The sequence below is a fragment of the Coenobita brevimanus genome, chromosome 75 (assembly GCF_032717465.1).
Source record: "Coenobita brevimanus isolate Jiangsu-jjx chromosome 75, ASM3271746v2, whole genome shotgun sequence".
Taxonomy (NCBI): Eukaryota; Metazoa; Arthropoda; class Malacostraca; order Decapoda; family Coenobitidae; genus Coenobita; species Coenobita brevimanus.
In genome coordinates this window covers 8,215,215-8,228,876 of record NC_137028.1, presented here as the reverse complement: position 1 = coordinate 8,228,876, position 13,662 = coordinate 8,215,215, and the positions used below count along the sequence as shown (strand labels likewise).

The 13,662-nt window shown below is 42.1% G+C and overlaps 1 protein-coding gene across 1 annotated transcript; it reads left to right on the top strand.

Moving 5' to 3' along the window:
• Nucleotides 1-230: 230 nt before the first annotated feature.
• On the top strand, nucleotides 231-7,633 carry LOC145408053 (pancreas transcription factor 1 subunit alpha-like). The gene is made up of 4 exons (XM_080278855.1): nucleotides 231-416; nucleotides 2,941-3,132; nucleotides 5,374-5,518; nucleotides 7,497-7,633. The coding sequence occupies exons 1-4, from the start codon at nucleotides 231-233 to the stop codon at nucleotides 7,631-7,633; spliced, it is 660 nt and encodes a 219-aa protein (XP_080134981.1).
• The last annotated feature ends 6,029 nt before the right edge of the window (nucleotides 7,634-13,662 follow it).

The following is a 13,662-nucleotide window of genomic DNA, read 5'->3' as shown; positions in this document are numbered from 1 at the left end:
TCAAGACAAGATCCCGAAAAATCGTCTGGAGGCGAAGGTGCAGTACACGAAGTTATCTGAACACAAAATAAAAACAGAAAGTCCAAAAGCAAAGGTAAGATCCAAGAACTGAAGAAGAAAAGAAAGAAGAGGCAGAAAAGAAGAAACAACAAGGTGAAGGCTCATAACCCCCCAAAAATAAAAAAACATATTATTCTGAAGAAGCACAAGACGGAATCAGCTCCGGCAGGATGTACGGGCTGGAGAACGTGAGCCTGGATGCCGTGAACCGTCAGTGGATGTCCTCGCCGGGCTACCTGGAGTGGGACAGCTCGGCCTCCCCCTCCTGCACCGCCTCCCCCCTCCCCGCCGCCTGTCCCCCCTCCAACACCACCGACCCATGGGCACCCTGGAACTCGCCACTCAAGTCCCCACAGGTTGGTTTGGTTAGCTCGCCCCTCAAATATAACTATTAGGTGAATTATATTATCTTGGAGGTATTCGTTCCATTTACGTTATAAGAAATGTTTGGTCTAATGATCTAGTAGTTTGATCATAATAAATTTACTTCGCACATCCATCCTGAATGAAACGTCTATCAGTCTATATATTAATTTATCTGTTGCCCAGTCTATAAATCGATTTATCTATTGCCTGAAGTCGCATCCTGTGAGAGGTGCATAGCATCGACAGGAGAGTCTCCAGGCATTTTTTACCTAACTTACGACTCCTCTTCCTAAGCCTCGCCACCCTTTCTCACATACACTCCTATCTGATCTCTCCACATCGTTCTCTGTCTTCCTCTCCTCCCCCCTTCCATCCAGAACACTCATTCAAATGGAAGAACTTACATCCACATAAATTATGTTTATTGCAGTGATACACCAGGTTCAACCGGGCTGTAGACCATCTCAGGTGTGGGTATGAAGAGGGTTCAGCTCGGGTCAGAGCTGCTGTACCTTCACGATAAGCACAATTTCAATATGTGAGCATAAATTCTCACACTGAATAATCCACGACACTGTGAAATGAAGACCCACTCTCCTATACAGTCTCTTACTCTCCAAAGACAAGCTTCAGACAGAAACTTAACTGAAATAGTTAACAATAAATCAAGAGTCACTATGGTCACCTGAGGGGCCAGTAACCTATCTTTCTGCCTTTTTTTTTTTTTTAATGGCTTCAGAAACTCTAACACATCTTCCTAAACAGCCTGCTGTGAATATTATTCGTTAACAGCCTCTTGTTTGTTAGTCATGGAAAGTATATCGATAATGAAAGTATATAAATTACACACATCAAAATATTATTGAGGTCTGATATGAACAATAATTCTTAAAGATAAGTGTACGAGGTCTTTTATGTGGGCGAGAATACACATTTATTCACCAACACGTAAGGCACCAGGAGTCGTATTAATAAACTTTCTTTAGCATCATTTGTGCGTGCTTATACTTTTATAGGCCTTCAGCTATCAAAGACTTCAGTACCAAACCTGAGTGAATTAAAATAATGTGATAAATACTACAAAGAAAAGCGATTCCTGACAATATTTCATCGTTAAAGATTTTTTTTTAAATTACAAGAACTAGTTAAAATCGTTTGTGAAACCATGTCTTTACTAACAGCATTAACCCCTTCTGAACGAGGACATTTTTTGATATATCATTTTTGCTACCAACAGACTTTTTCTATCAGTTCATGGGAAACTTCTTTTAGTCAAGAGGTTAATAAAGTCTATATCTATCCGTTCCAAACTAAAAACTTTCTCCCAGGCTTAGTATAATTGTCTGAAAATAAGAAAGAGAAAATACACAGTACATCACTGCAGTGGAGGGGTAAAAAGTAAGAACTGAGGATAAGTTAAGCGCCCTGCCACACAGTGGCGGAAATGAGTGAGAGATTAATTATACCGACATACTAAATGACAGCCACATACTGAAATATAACTACATGCTGAATTAAACTATAAGACTGAATTATACTCATGCTGAATTATACCCACATCCCACTACTAAATTATACGCATATAGTAAATTTTATCCACATATATACTGAACTTTGAGGGTGTGACAGTTTCGGTCCGTACACTACTTGGACTCTTCTCAACAACGCTTTGTATGCTTCCAGTTAATAATTTTAGCATAAGGGTTTAAGTCATCCATGAAAAGAGATATTTTTAATACAGAATACAGTACTATTGCTGAATACCAGAGGAGGTGTGAGATACCCCTAGCCTTGTCGAATTTTGTAACGTTATGCATAAACTGACTGACCTCCGACCCAGTGGCATGAAAACTGTGCCTTTTGACCTCAACCAGTGGACGCCGGGGAATATTTTTCTCTTCTTGCCATTTTTGACAGTTTTATCAAGCTTAGGATAATTTCTTAGACGTGCAGTGGTTACACAGAGAATTAATAAACCCCTTGAATACGAGAGGCCTTTCCCATAAAATAGTCTGGTAGCAGAAAAAAATTTACTAAACACAACCTCACCCAGGTTCAATGAATTAAAGTGATATATCATTGCTAGCTGGTCCCATTCTGCTTCAGTAGGCCCAGTCGCATCGTCACCACTGTATGGCTCTTTCGTTGCTACCGATGCATTTAAGTAATGTGTGGCTGCGTTCAAAGATTTCATTCAGTTGTATGCTATCGTTTGCAATCAGAGTGCTGGCAGTGTCGTTCTGCAGACGATAAGTGTGTGTGTGTGTGTGTGTGTGTGTGTGTGTGTGTGTGTGTGTGTGTGTGTGTGTGTGTGTGTGTGTGTGTGTGTGTGTGTGTGTGTGTGTGTGTGTGTGTGTGTGTGTGTGTGTGTGTGTGTGTGTGTGTGTGTGTGTGTGTGTGTGTGTGTGTGTGTGTGTGTGTGTGTGTGTGTGTGTAGTACATCAACTTCCCTCGCATATAACACCCCAGAATCAACCCTCATATTTATTTCTCCTTCCTACCCTACTCTTCCAGGCTGATGAGTCTCTGGTGGCTTCCAACTTGCGGGAAAACCGCCGTCGGCGTCGTGTGTGTCCACTGGCGCAGGTGCGGCAGCGACAGGCGGCTAACATGAGGGAGCGTCGCCGCATGGCATCCATCAACGATGCATTCGAGGGACTCAGAGCGCACATCCCTACGATGCCGTACGAGAAACGCCTTTCTAAGGTAGGTCACGTGGTTTTTATTCAGCCCAGGTTAGTATAAGAGATATATCGCATCCAAATGAAAAAAGGGTTACCAAAGTGGGGTAGGATCACCGGGAATTTTTCAACTGTCATTATCTCTGGTGCCGCATTGTTTCGCGTGAGGTGTTTACCATTTTTTTTTTTTACTAAGTGTACCTTCCAGGATCCATGGAAGCCTATCTCCTGCTACTTCCTTCGTTATACAGCAACACAGGCATTAAACTATAATCATAGTTAAAGCAGTAAGTCTTCTTGTAACCATTCCTTGAAACTGCTAACATCCTTTTCAGTTATTCTTGCTATTTCCAGATGATTTTGTACTGCTTAGGACAAACCTTTCCAACCAGAAGGATTAGATATAGCTTTCATTAACTTCCTTAACATTAGAGGTTTTTTCTTACCTTTAAGAAAATCGTCTGGTGGTTGGAAGAATGAAATACCTACGACGTTACCGTACTGTAGGGGTTAAAACTTTTCGCTCTGTGGGTGCAGTTTGGTACTCTACGTTTACGCCAAATATTTTGTTCAGCTCAGGAAATTGCTATCGTAGTTAGCCCCTTTGATCTGACGACGTACTTTGCATTTTACTCTTGCAGCTACTGGGCGGTTTATTAAGCTTGATGTAGCCTTCATTAATCCCTTCACTGTTATACATCATTATAAAGGTTATTAAATGACCTGGAGCTGGCAAGGAAAAGAAAACCTAGAATCATGCGTTATCATACTGACGTTAAACGAACAAACAGGATGTACAAAAATGCCCACTCTTATTTGTTGTCGTAAATGCCGAAGAAGTAATTAAGTGAGGAGCGTGTGGCGGGGGGTAGGGGAGGGGTGATGGGCTGTGGGAGGAGGGGAGGGGCGTCCTGGTGTGGCAGGGGTGGGGTGCTGCAGCAATTTACACGGTGGCAGTCTCTCTAATATTCCACACACCCTGCCAGCCACCCAACCCTATCATCAACTCACCCTCCGACTCACACATCCCACCCCTCCCTGTCCCTGTTTCCCCTCCCTTCCTCATATCCCCCCCCCCTCCTCACACCCTACCACATCATCATTCTTTTATCTTACACACCCCGTCCTTCTTACTTTCCTATCCCTCCTACGGTACAACCCCACTGTAACATTACCCTTCCCTTGCCTCACACCCTATTCTATCGTCACCCCTTTCTCATCTTCCCTGCCTTAACTTCCCTTGTCTCATCCTCATCCTAACACCCTACCCAATCATACCCTTCCCAATCCTTCCCTGCCTCACACCTCTGTTTTCCGCTTCCCCAGCCCCACACCCTACCCTATCATCACCCCTTCCTCTGTTCCCCAATGCCTCACCTCGCTCTACCTCTCTCTCTCCCTACCTCCCTCCCCCCCTCTCCAACTCACACCTGGCCAACCATTGATCGGTATCGGAAAGAGATATCATGGACCTCATATTTTAAAGATAAATAGAAGAATTATTGCGATGTCAAACATACTGAGTGAAGTGCAAACTGTGACGATGTATTGTTTACATTTCCTGTTACATTTCCGTTAACATTACCTGACAAAATATATACTAATTCTTTCCGTAAGGTACTGTATATGCTGCCCTTGATCACTAATGATAGAAAAGATAAAGGCTTGTTCGCCAGGTGGATCAGCGAATGGAGAGGAAAACCAAAGATGGTGGTGAACACTGAAATTACCTAATACAGAGATTTTATGGCAAACAGGGGTGCCAAAATGTGTTCTACTTCAGGAGTTAATAAAACCAAAGAATTCTGTGTAGCCAACAGAACTGCGAGATAAGCAACAATATGCTTTGTCACAGATTAACAGGATAGACGTTGCCACTGTGTAAAAAATTCAGAATATTCAATATCGAGAACACGAGAGCAGATTAAGTTGTTACGGACAGAAATGCAACAGCTGTATGTGACTCTGAAATGAGTATAAGGAAAGCGTAAAGATATAGAAAAGGGACTGTCGGAAGTGCCGTTAGTCAGCTGATTTACACTGATGGAAAAGGTGAGGTTTGGAAGAGGAGATGGTGTTTAACTGCGAGGATATTAGAAAGCCTACCCACTACCTTTTTTTTTTTTTTTTTCCCTTCCATTCGCATTTCTCTTCCATCTCACCTGCCCTTCCTTCCCTCCCTCCTTTCCATTTTTAACCTTCTTCTCAGCCGCTGTCTTTCCCTCTAACGTAGCTTAACCCAACCTGCTGTACCTGTGTGCCTCAGGTGGACACGTTGAGACTGGCTATCGGCTACATCACCTTCCTCTCCGACATGGTGGACACGAACCCAGCGCTCCAACCCGGTAACAACAACACCAACAACGCCACTAACAACAACAAGATCTTGGTGAAGAGCAACGTCAACCACTGTGAGTATTGTGGATGGTTTGGTATGGGTGGCGGTAGACGTGATTATCTTTTAGCATTTAGTGTAATGTTTCGTAACAGTTTTGTGCCCTGGCTCTGATACTGGTGTGCCGTGACATGTTTCCCACACGATGTGTAATAATGTCGGTCATACATTCAGGCAGCTTTAATATTTAATGAAATTATAGTTCGCCAGCTCCATGCTGCCCTTAGTGTTAGTTGCGTTTTCTTTCTTTCTAGTATCCTTTCTTGTTTAATTGTGGCAGGCACTTCCACTCTTCAGAATTAACCGATTCCGACCAAACTTGGAAACGATGACCAGCCTATGACCTAGTTGTGTCCGCAACGCTTTGGTTGCTACACAACTAATCGTTGTCTAGCAATGGCCGAAAAAACGCTCTTTTCGTACCTTTCACGTTTTGAGCTGTAGAAGCATTATTAGTGGACGGAGAAAGGTCTGACTTCTTTAGGCGTAATCTTGAGGTCATTCCCTATCGGAAGTGTGCCATCGATTTTTCCCCTCTCTCTAGTTTTCGAATGGCAACCCTGCAAAGATTGGTCTTAGCGTCCCTTGCAACCAGTACCGGTTTTCAAAAATGCCCCCCTAGTTCCCCAGTGGCTCGATGGAAATTAATGAGAGTTTGCATGCTTATAAACATTGACTACAACCTTCTATTGTACACCTATGTGCTACATTGGCCAGGTCAGGGGTCAAAGGTCATCAAATGCGAAAACTGTGAAAATAAATAAAATCACGACCATGCTCGCGCGAAATGCAAAAGCTCCGAAGATTATTAAGCCATGATTCTTGGGTGGAATGTTGCACTGCAGTACCTCCATACAAAAATGACAATTAGTGTCGAAACTCACTTCCAGTCGCTGGCAGCGCCACCTAGAAGTTGTACCATTGGTGGAATCGAATGAAACTTTGCATGCTAATAGACATAAGTGAGTACTATAACTGTGCTTGTACAAGCATGACCTATATCCGCTAGGTCAGGGGTCAAAGGTCATCAACTGCAGAAAACATGAAAAGAGATAAAATTACTACCTTGCTCGCGCGAAATGCTAAGGCTCAGAAGATTATTCAGCCAGGGCCATGATTCTTGGGTGGAATGTCGCACTGGAGTACCTCCACACAGAAATGACTTTTAGTGTCGAAACTCACTTCCAGTCGCTGACAAAGTTTGGTTGGCTTACAGCTGGCCACTGTCGCCTACCGGCTTGTACGTAATATATAATTATCGTGTACCAGCAATTACAATTTGCACAGAACCCTATACAAAATAATGCAAGTACGGTATTCATTTGAACTGATATTTATATGTAAAGAGTGATTGTGCATGAATTCAGTAACATATCACTCAACACCGGCTGGAGATGAAGGAACAGTATTCAGACATGTCCAAGCGTGCTTTCAGCACGCTACAACGATCTGCAACATATTTTTTTCCGAATTAACTACAGTGCACTATTATTATCCAATCTTTCATTACCTCATCGTCAGCGTAAGGGTCCGGAGCTGACCTACATTTTGGGCCACTCGTCCCTGAGTGGTATTACGGTATGTAAGCAATAAACTCCAGCTATCCCTTGGATGTAAACTTTCACGGACCACGTCTAGTTAGGGATATCTTAACCCCTTAGACCGCCAGGTATTTGGATGTATGATTACTACCCAACTTAGTGAATAGTTTCTTGGGCTACAAGAAACCTTCTGGCTTGGTGTGCATCATGGCTTGAACAACTTTGATAATGTGCTATGAAAGAAAAAAGTTACGAAACACTGCCTTAAAGGATGAGAATCCACTCTTAACTCCTTCATTCCGGCAATTTTCTTTTTCTGAATAAAATCGTTCGGGGTGTGAATAAGATAAACAAAGCACATACAGTATAAAATCGTCTGACAGTGGTCATGATTAATAGCTGAGATATTTAACGCCCTGATAGTTATCCTTTTTTTCTTGCCTTTCCTGACAGATGGCAGCACTACAGGTGATGAAGCCCCCGCCACCTTCACGGAGCTTTCGTGGGCACCACAGAGGCAGGAGGTGGTCAACGGGCGAGTCAACACCTCCCTATGGACGCCAACGCAACAGCACACCCTCGCAAACTGACGCCCACACCCTGCACGCCCACTGCAAACCACCCACCACCTCCAAAACGCCCGCCCACGCATGTAAACGGGGGAGGAATATGGCCTGCGGCGTAGGGTGGTAGATTTTTTTTTTTTTTTTCCCGCGTGCCCGACATGGGCGGGCAGCTCTTCTATACACGTTCAAGTCATGTTTTACGGGTTCTGAAGGGCAACTGATCCGTAGCATTAATACACTATAATCTTGGGAGTGTGCCTATGTGTGTGTATGTGTGTACGCAGCGCAACCGAAACTGGAACAAAGGTTTCCATGAAACTTGGCAGAATGGTTGGTTGCAAGGGTTGCAGATGGGCCCGTATTCATGTCGACTGAAATTTTGTAAGGGGGTGTTTCGACCCCTAACTGTTCCATTGGTTTTAAAGCTGAACAGCCCGATAGGGCCGCGAAGCAACTGTCCCTGTGTCGACGCATAACTTGTTGGTTTCAAGCAAAGCGAAACCTAAAACAGGTCTCATCTGAACAAGTGCTGAAGGCCCGACAGGGCCGCCAAACGTATATAATATACTATTTTAGCAGCACATCAAATGAACCACTCTACAAGCAATCGTAATCACAAGAAAATATCGGAAGGTCATTGTATGCTTATAACCTCATGCAAACTTGCCGAACTGTAATGATCCCACACTGTACTAATTACACAAATACGTAGCAGCTAAAACCATCAAAAGTGTGAAAAGACGGCGCCGATCAACCAGGAAATAACTCATATTACATTCTGTCACAGAATAGTTATACACCAGATGTTCTCATAAACAGCATCTCTTTTAATGTGTCATGTAGCCTACTCTACATTCTGCGATCACTCGCAGCTTGATTCGCAAGATTAAAAAAAAAAATATTCAATTACTCCCAGTCAGTTAAACAAGCAGCGAAGTTTCTGAACCGAGGTTTTTAATACAGGAAGAACAAAACATGCTATGCAGTTACGAGTTCAGGAGTCCATTAGTTATAATCCAAGGTGGTTCATATACATTCTTCTTGCCGCTTAGAATAGCCAATGATACAGTCAGAAGTAGGCGGTACTCAGAGAGCGCATACATCCGTCAACGCCCACACCAGACAACTAAGATCACCACCAAAATTTAATAAACTCTTTCTTGGCCCATGACCCACACATCCACGATATTTCACTGATTTCCTTCAATAGCTTTTTGAAATATCTTGTGGACATGCATACTGTACAAACAACAATCCTGAACCGGGATTCGAACTCAAATCACCAAAACTGTTGTATATGTGGGTATTATTCTCCTGAAGTCATTATATTCTTCTTACTGTAACTGGCATCTCTCAGTTGTAAATACTGAGTTACAGTACGACTAACACAAGAACATGGCATTAGACACGGAGAAATGCTGTGGGAAGGATGAAGAGCGGCGGCACTGTCATATTCCAACATGAAACTATGAAATATAAGGTGCAAAAAATGCAAGGTGCAAAAAATATGTGCAAAAGGGGAAAATCTCCAAGTTATTGAGGAAAAAATTATAGTGGTGAGAGAAGCAGAAGAGAGAGGACGATTGCTGACGACAGTACATTCCTCATCCTGGATTATCGCTTCTCTGTAAGGTATAAAACGAGTCTGGAATTATGAGGAGCGTTCGATAGTTTTGTACACCTGTGACGATACTCATTTGGCCACTGCTATGGCTAAAGATACCCTCCCCCTCCCCAGTGCTTTACGAGTCCTGCCCTGCGGTTATTCAGTGGCTGAGTGCATTGGGCCGCATTCTCGTTTACTGAATATCCCTAACTCTCGTTGGCTGAGAATTCCTAACGCCTCTGCCTCAGCCATTTATTTTGCATATTACTCATTAACCTCTTCATGAAAACGTCGTCTTTACCAGCTTACTTTTGCTTTATCAAGACGACTTTGACTCAGCCCTGGAGAGCCTCTTCATAGGGAGAAGGTTATTGAAGGCTGTAGCTAATCCCTCAAGTCAGAAAAGCCTCTCCTAAGCTGAGTAAAACTGTCGAACGGTGACAAGAACACAGTCCAAAAAAGTTATCGTCATGAAAGTCACCGAGGAAGTGGTGTTACGAAATCTCCCATGTTAAGGAGTATATGGCATAGTTACTTAGTACCATCACACAACATTCCCACACCTCTAGTCTCATGTACAAGGTATATATGTATGTGTATCCTCAGTCCTCTGAAGATGGCGCTTTTTCTGCTGTGTTCTTGCTGCTCCCAGACGAATTTATTCAGCTGTGGAGAGATATCTGGTGGTGAAGTAGGCATAAACATATTCCTTTAATCTCTGGTGGAATCAAGATTTAATGTCTCTCCTAAACAAAACAAAACAAAAGTTAGCTTGAATTCAGCATTAAAAACGCCATTGTAGTGAAGGGGCTAATCAGTGTTCTGTATGTCATTTTATGCAACAAAATAGGATGGAATACGTAATATATGTTTTTTTGTGCTTAATGTATGATGTATATATTAGCGTTAGCGATTATACGTGATCTGTGTAAATTATGTATATATATATTCAGTCATGTAACAGATGAAAAATAAATGGACGTTTTATTTTACCTTCTGCTTCTAAAGAGGCACCTTCGTGTGGTGGCACTGAAATGATGATGATGATGATGATGATGATGGACGAAATATAAATGGGAGTTTTATATTACCTTCTGGTTTTAAACGGAGACGCCTTTGTGTGGTGACAGCGATATGATGATGATGATGATGATGATGATGATGATGATGATGATGATGATGATGATGATGATAATGATGATGATGGATTTAAAATAAATGGGAGTTTTATATTACCTCCTGGTTTTAAAGAGAGACGCCTTTGTGTGGTAGCATCGATATGATGATGATGATGATGATGATGATGATGATGATGTTCCTACCACCAGACGATTTTACTTACATCAGGAGACACGTTTGATGAAGAGTTCAGAAATACATCTCGCAAACTGGATAAACTCGTCGTAATAGCAGCAAGAATGAAATGAAAAATATGGCATCGCATTGATGGAATTTATGAGAGACCTGGATATATTAGTCAACAATAATCAAGTACGCTGGAATCTCACTTCACTATTTCGGAATTAAGGTCTCCAAACTGTGCAAGAAAAAAAAAAATGGTAATCTAAGGAATTTAATTTGGCATGAATATTACTTCACTGGTTCGGATGACCAAAGTGTAAAGGATATCAAAATCCAATGAAACCCTGACAAACTAATGAACAAAAATAAAACAGACTGGGATCTTACTTTAATTAGATCTTAATATACCGGCACAGTACATGCATACATACACACATACGTAACTACAATAGATAGCCAGATAGACAGACATACAGATATACCGTAAATACAAATATACAGTAAATATGTATGAATGTATTTATGTATGTATGTATGATATGGCTGTGCAGCTGGGGACAAAAGGTCACTTAATCCACCTCCTCTATTTCTCAATTTCTCCTTAGTCAACAGTCCTATGCTGAGAGAGGTTTGCCACGTTTCTCTGCCCACAGATGATTCACTTTCATATAATGTCTGGGAGGAAAGTGATGGACATGCATGACTGTGAACTCGATGAGGTGGATAGTACACCAGCTTTTGTCCCTGACTGTACTTCTGCTTCCTCTACTGAGCCGCAGCATCATCGCTCTCGACTGTTAATAGCTGTTACGGAGTGTACGAACTACATGATGTCTTTTTAACTAGTGAAGAATAATGTAGTAAGAATTTCACTTCATTATATGAGAACTCCACTGTCTCGAAACCACGCCAGCGCTTAATGAGGTACTGTTAAATAACTAAACGTACCATACGGTCGGAACCTCACTTTATTTTATTAGCAATCTCATATTTTTTTTTTAATCCAACTGTACCCCAACTCAATTATACTTCACCCCGAGCAGCATCATCATCCCTACTTCCTTTTCCTCTATTATCCAATGTCAAAACCTATTTATGTCTTGTTAACCTAATGAACCCTCCCCTTCCCGCCCTCCAAAACAGGGAAATATCACTCTAGTTCGAAATCCCTCCCCCCCCTTTCTTTTTCTAACCGCAGCAGCACTCAAACTCCTCTGCCTTCCACCAGACTCACAGCATCGCCTTTCTTCTCTGTTCCCCTCAGTTATCTAGCATCAGAACTTTGCAAGAGCTTGCCGAACTAGTGAATAAAAGGGAAATACGCTGCAATCGCACGCCACTATAGTCGCGGCGCACGACTCTGAGGTTGTCATTATCGTACCCTGGCAACCTATCACTCAAAATGTGTGTCCGATTTCGTATCATATTATTCATGAATCATATTATTATGCATGAATATGTTATACACGAATATTATTATGAACGAACATATTACACACGAATCACATGCGTCTCATATTATACACGTAATCAGACGCACTTTTGAATGGTAGGTTGCCAGGGCACGATAACAACAACCTCAGAGTCGCGCGCCGCGACTATAGTACGGTATTCGAGCGATATGATGTCAAGACCTAATGAGAAGCTACGAAGTTTATCACCAATGATGAAATATGTTCGATTCTCACCTCATTTATTTTGGAAACCACTAATTTCCGCAACTGTACCCCACGTTTAGCTTCCAATTCGAACCACAGCATCACCCCTCCTTTCAGTTCCTCTCCGTTATATATTCTCAAAACTGACAAATCTTCCCAGACAAACAAAACAATGCTGACTTGCTAAACTAATGAGCAAAAATGAATAAGAGAATTTGTTAAATTGACGAACAAAAATAAAAGGCGTTGGAATTTGACCAGCAGGAGGGAGATCCTTTTTTTTTTTTCTTTTTTTTTTTTTTTTAAATGCAACTGTACCCCAACTCCTCTACCTTCGACCCCACGCCGCAGCATCACCCCTCCTCTCAGTTCCTCTCCGTTATTGAGTGTGGGCGGCCGCTGGAAGACATAAGTGGGCTTTAAACCTATCAATACGATCCTCGGGGCGGTAATAGCCAATCGACGCGTGGCCTCTCCCCCGCCACGCGCACGCTGTTAAGCAGATGTTTGTGGTGCCGCCCCCCTCGACCCAACACGCATATAACTCATACATCTCTCTCACATTGTCACACCCGACCGCACGTTTATTTGATAATTGGGTTTTCTGTTTTTTTTTTTTTTTTTTCATACATAATAGTCTAATCTCTCTTTAATATATTTACTCCTTACCGTCCTCTCGCTGGAACACGCATAAATTATAACTCTCGAAATTACACTGTCACACCTGCCCGCATGTCTTTTTGATAACTGGGTTCTATGTTTTTCTCTTTCATAATATTCCTATCTCTGTTCAGTATATTAAGTCTTTACCGCCCCTTCACTGGAAATGCCTATTCCTTATACATATCCCTCATACTGCCACACTTGCCGCACATCTATTTGATAACCGGAGTCTCTGTTTTTCTCGTTCATAAAGTCCTTTCTCTCGTCAGTACTTTCTTTACTGCCATACCCGTCCGCATGTTTAAATGAGATAATTTTCTTTAATAGCACTTTCTGCTGACTAGCAAAGGCAATTATATGCTGTTTTGAGACATTAGAAAAAAAAATGGACTCTAAATTCTGGATTAATGGGCATCACGACTAATAGGTGGCAGGTGGAGGGTGGTACGCTGTGTAAATATGTGGCCAATTATCCCTGTATGTCTGGCCTAATCTATCCTGACTTAATCTAACCTAGACTCTCCTGAAAAAGAAAAAGTGCGCAACTCGACTGCACTTTGGAAATTTTCGTACGGTTCTTTTTATTTTTCAAAGTTTCTGGCTACTGTCCATCTTATTTCTGGCACTATGAACAGAACGCTGTTGTTGTTATTGATGATGATGATGATGATGATGATGACAGGACGACGACAACGATGATGATGATGATGATGATACGACGACGACAACGATGATGATGATGATGATGATGATGATGATGATGATGGTAATGACGCTGATTAATGAAAATAATTACGACGGTGACGAATACAGTAATGTCAATA

What these genes read in the sequence shown, in the direction of transcription:
- LOC145408053 (XM_080278855.1), top strand. Translation starts at nt 231, where the DNA reads ATGTACGGGCTGGAGAACGTGAGCCTGGATGCCGTGAACCGTCAGTGG. An exon ending in CGCCACTCAAGTCCCCACAG is followed by an intron (nt 417 to 2,940) that starts GTTGGTTTGGTT and finishes CTACTCTTCCAG; the next exon opens with GCTGATGAGTCTCTGGTGGC. An exon ending in GAAGAGCAACGTCAACCACT is followed by an intron (nt 5,519 to 7,496) that starts GTGAGTATTGTG and finishes CTTTCCTGACAG; the next exon opens with ATGGCAGCACTACAGGTGAT.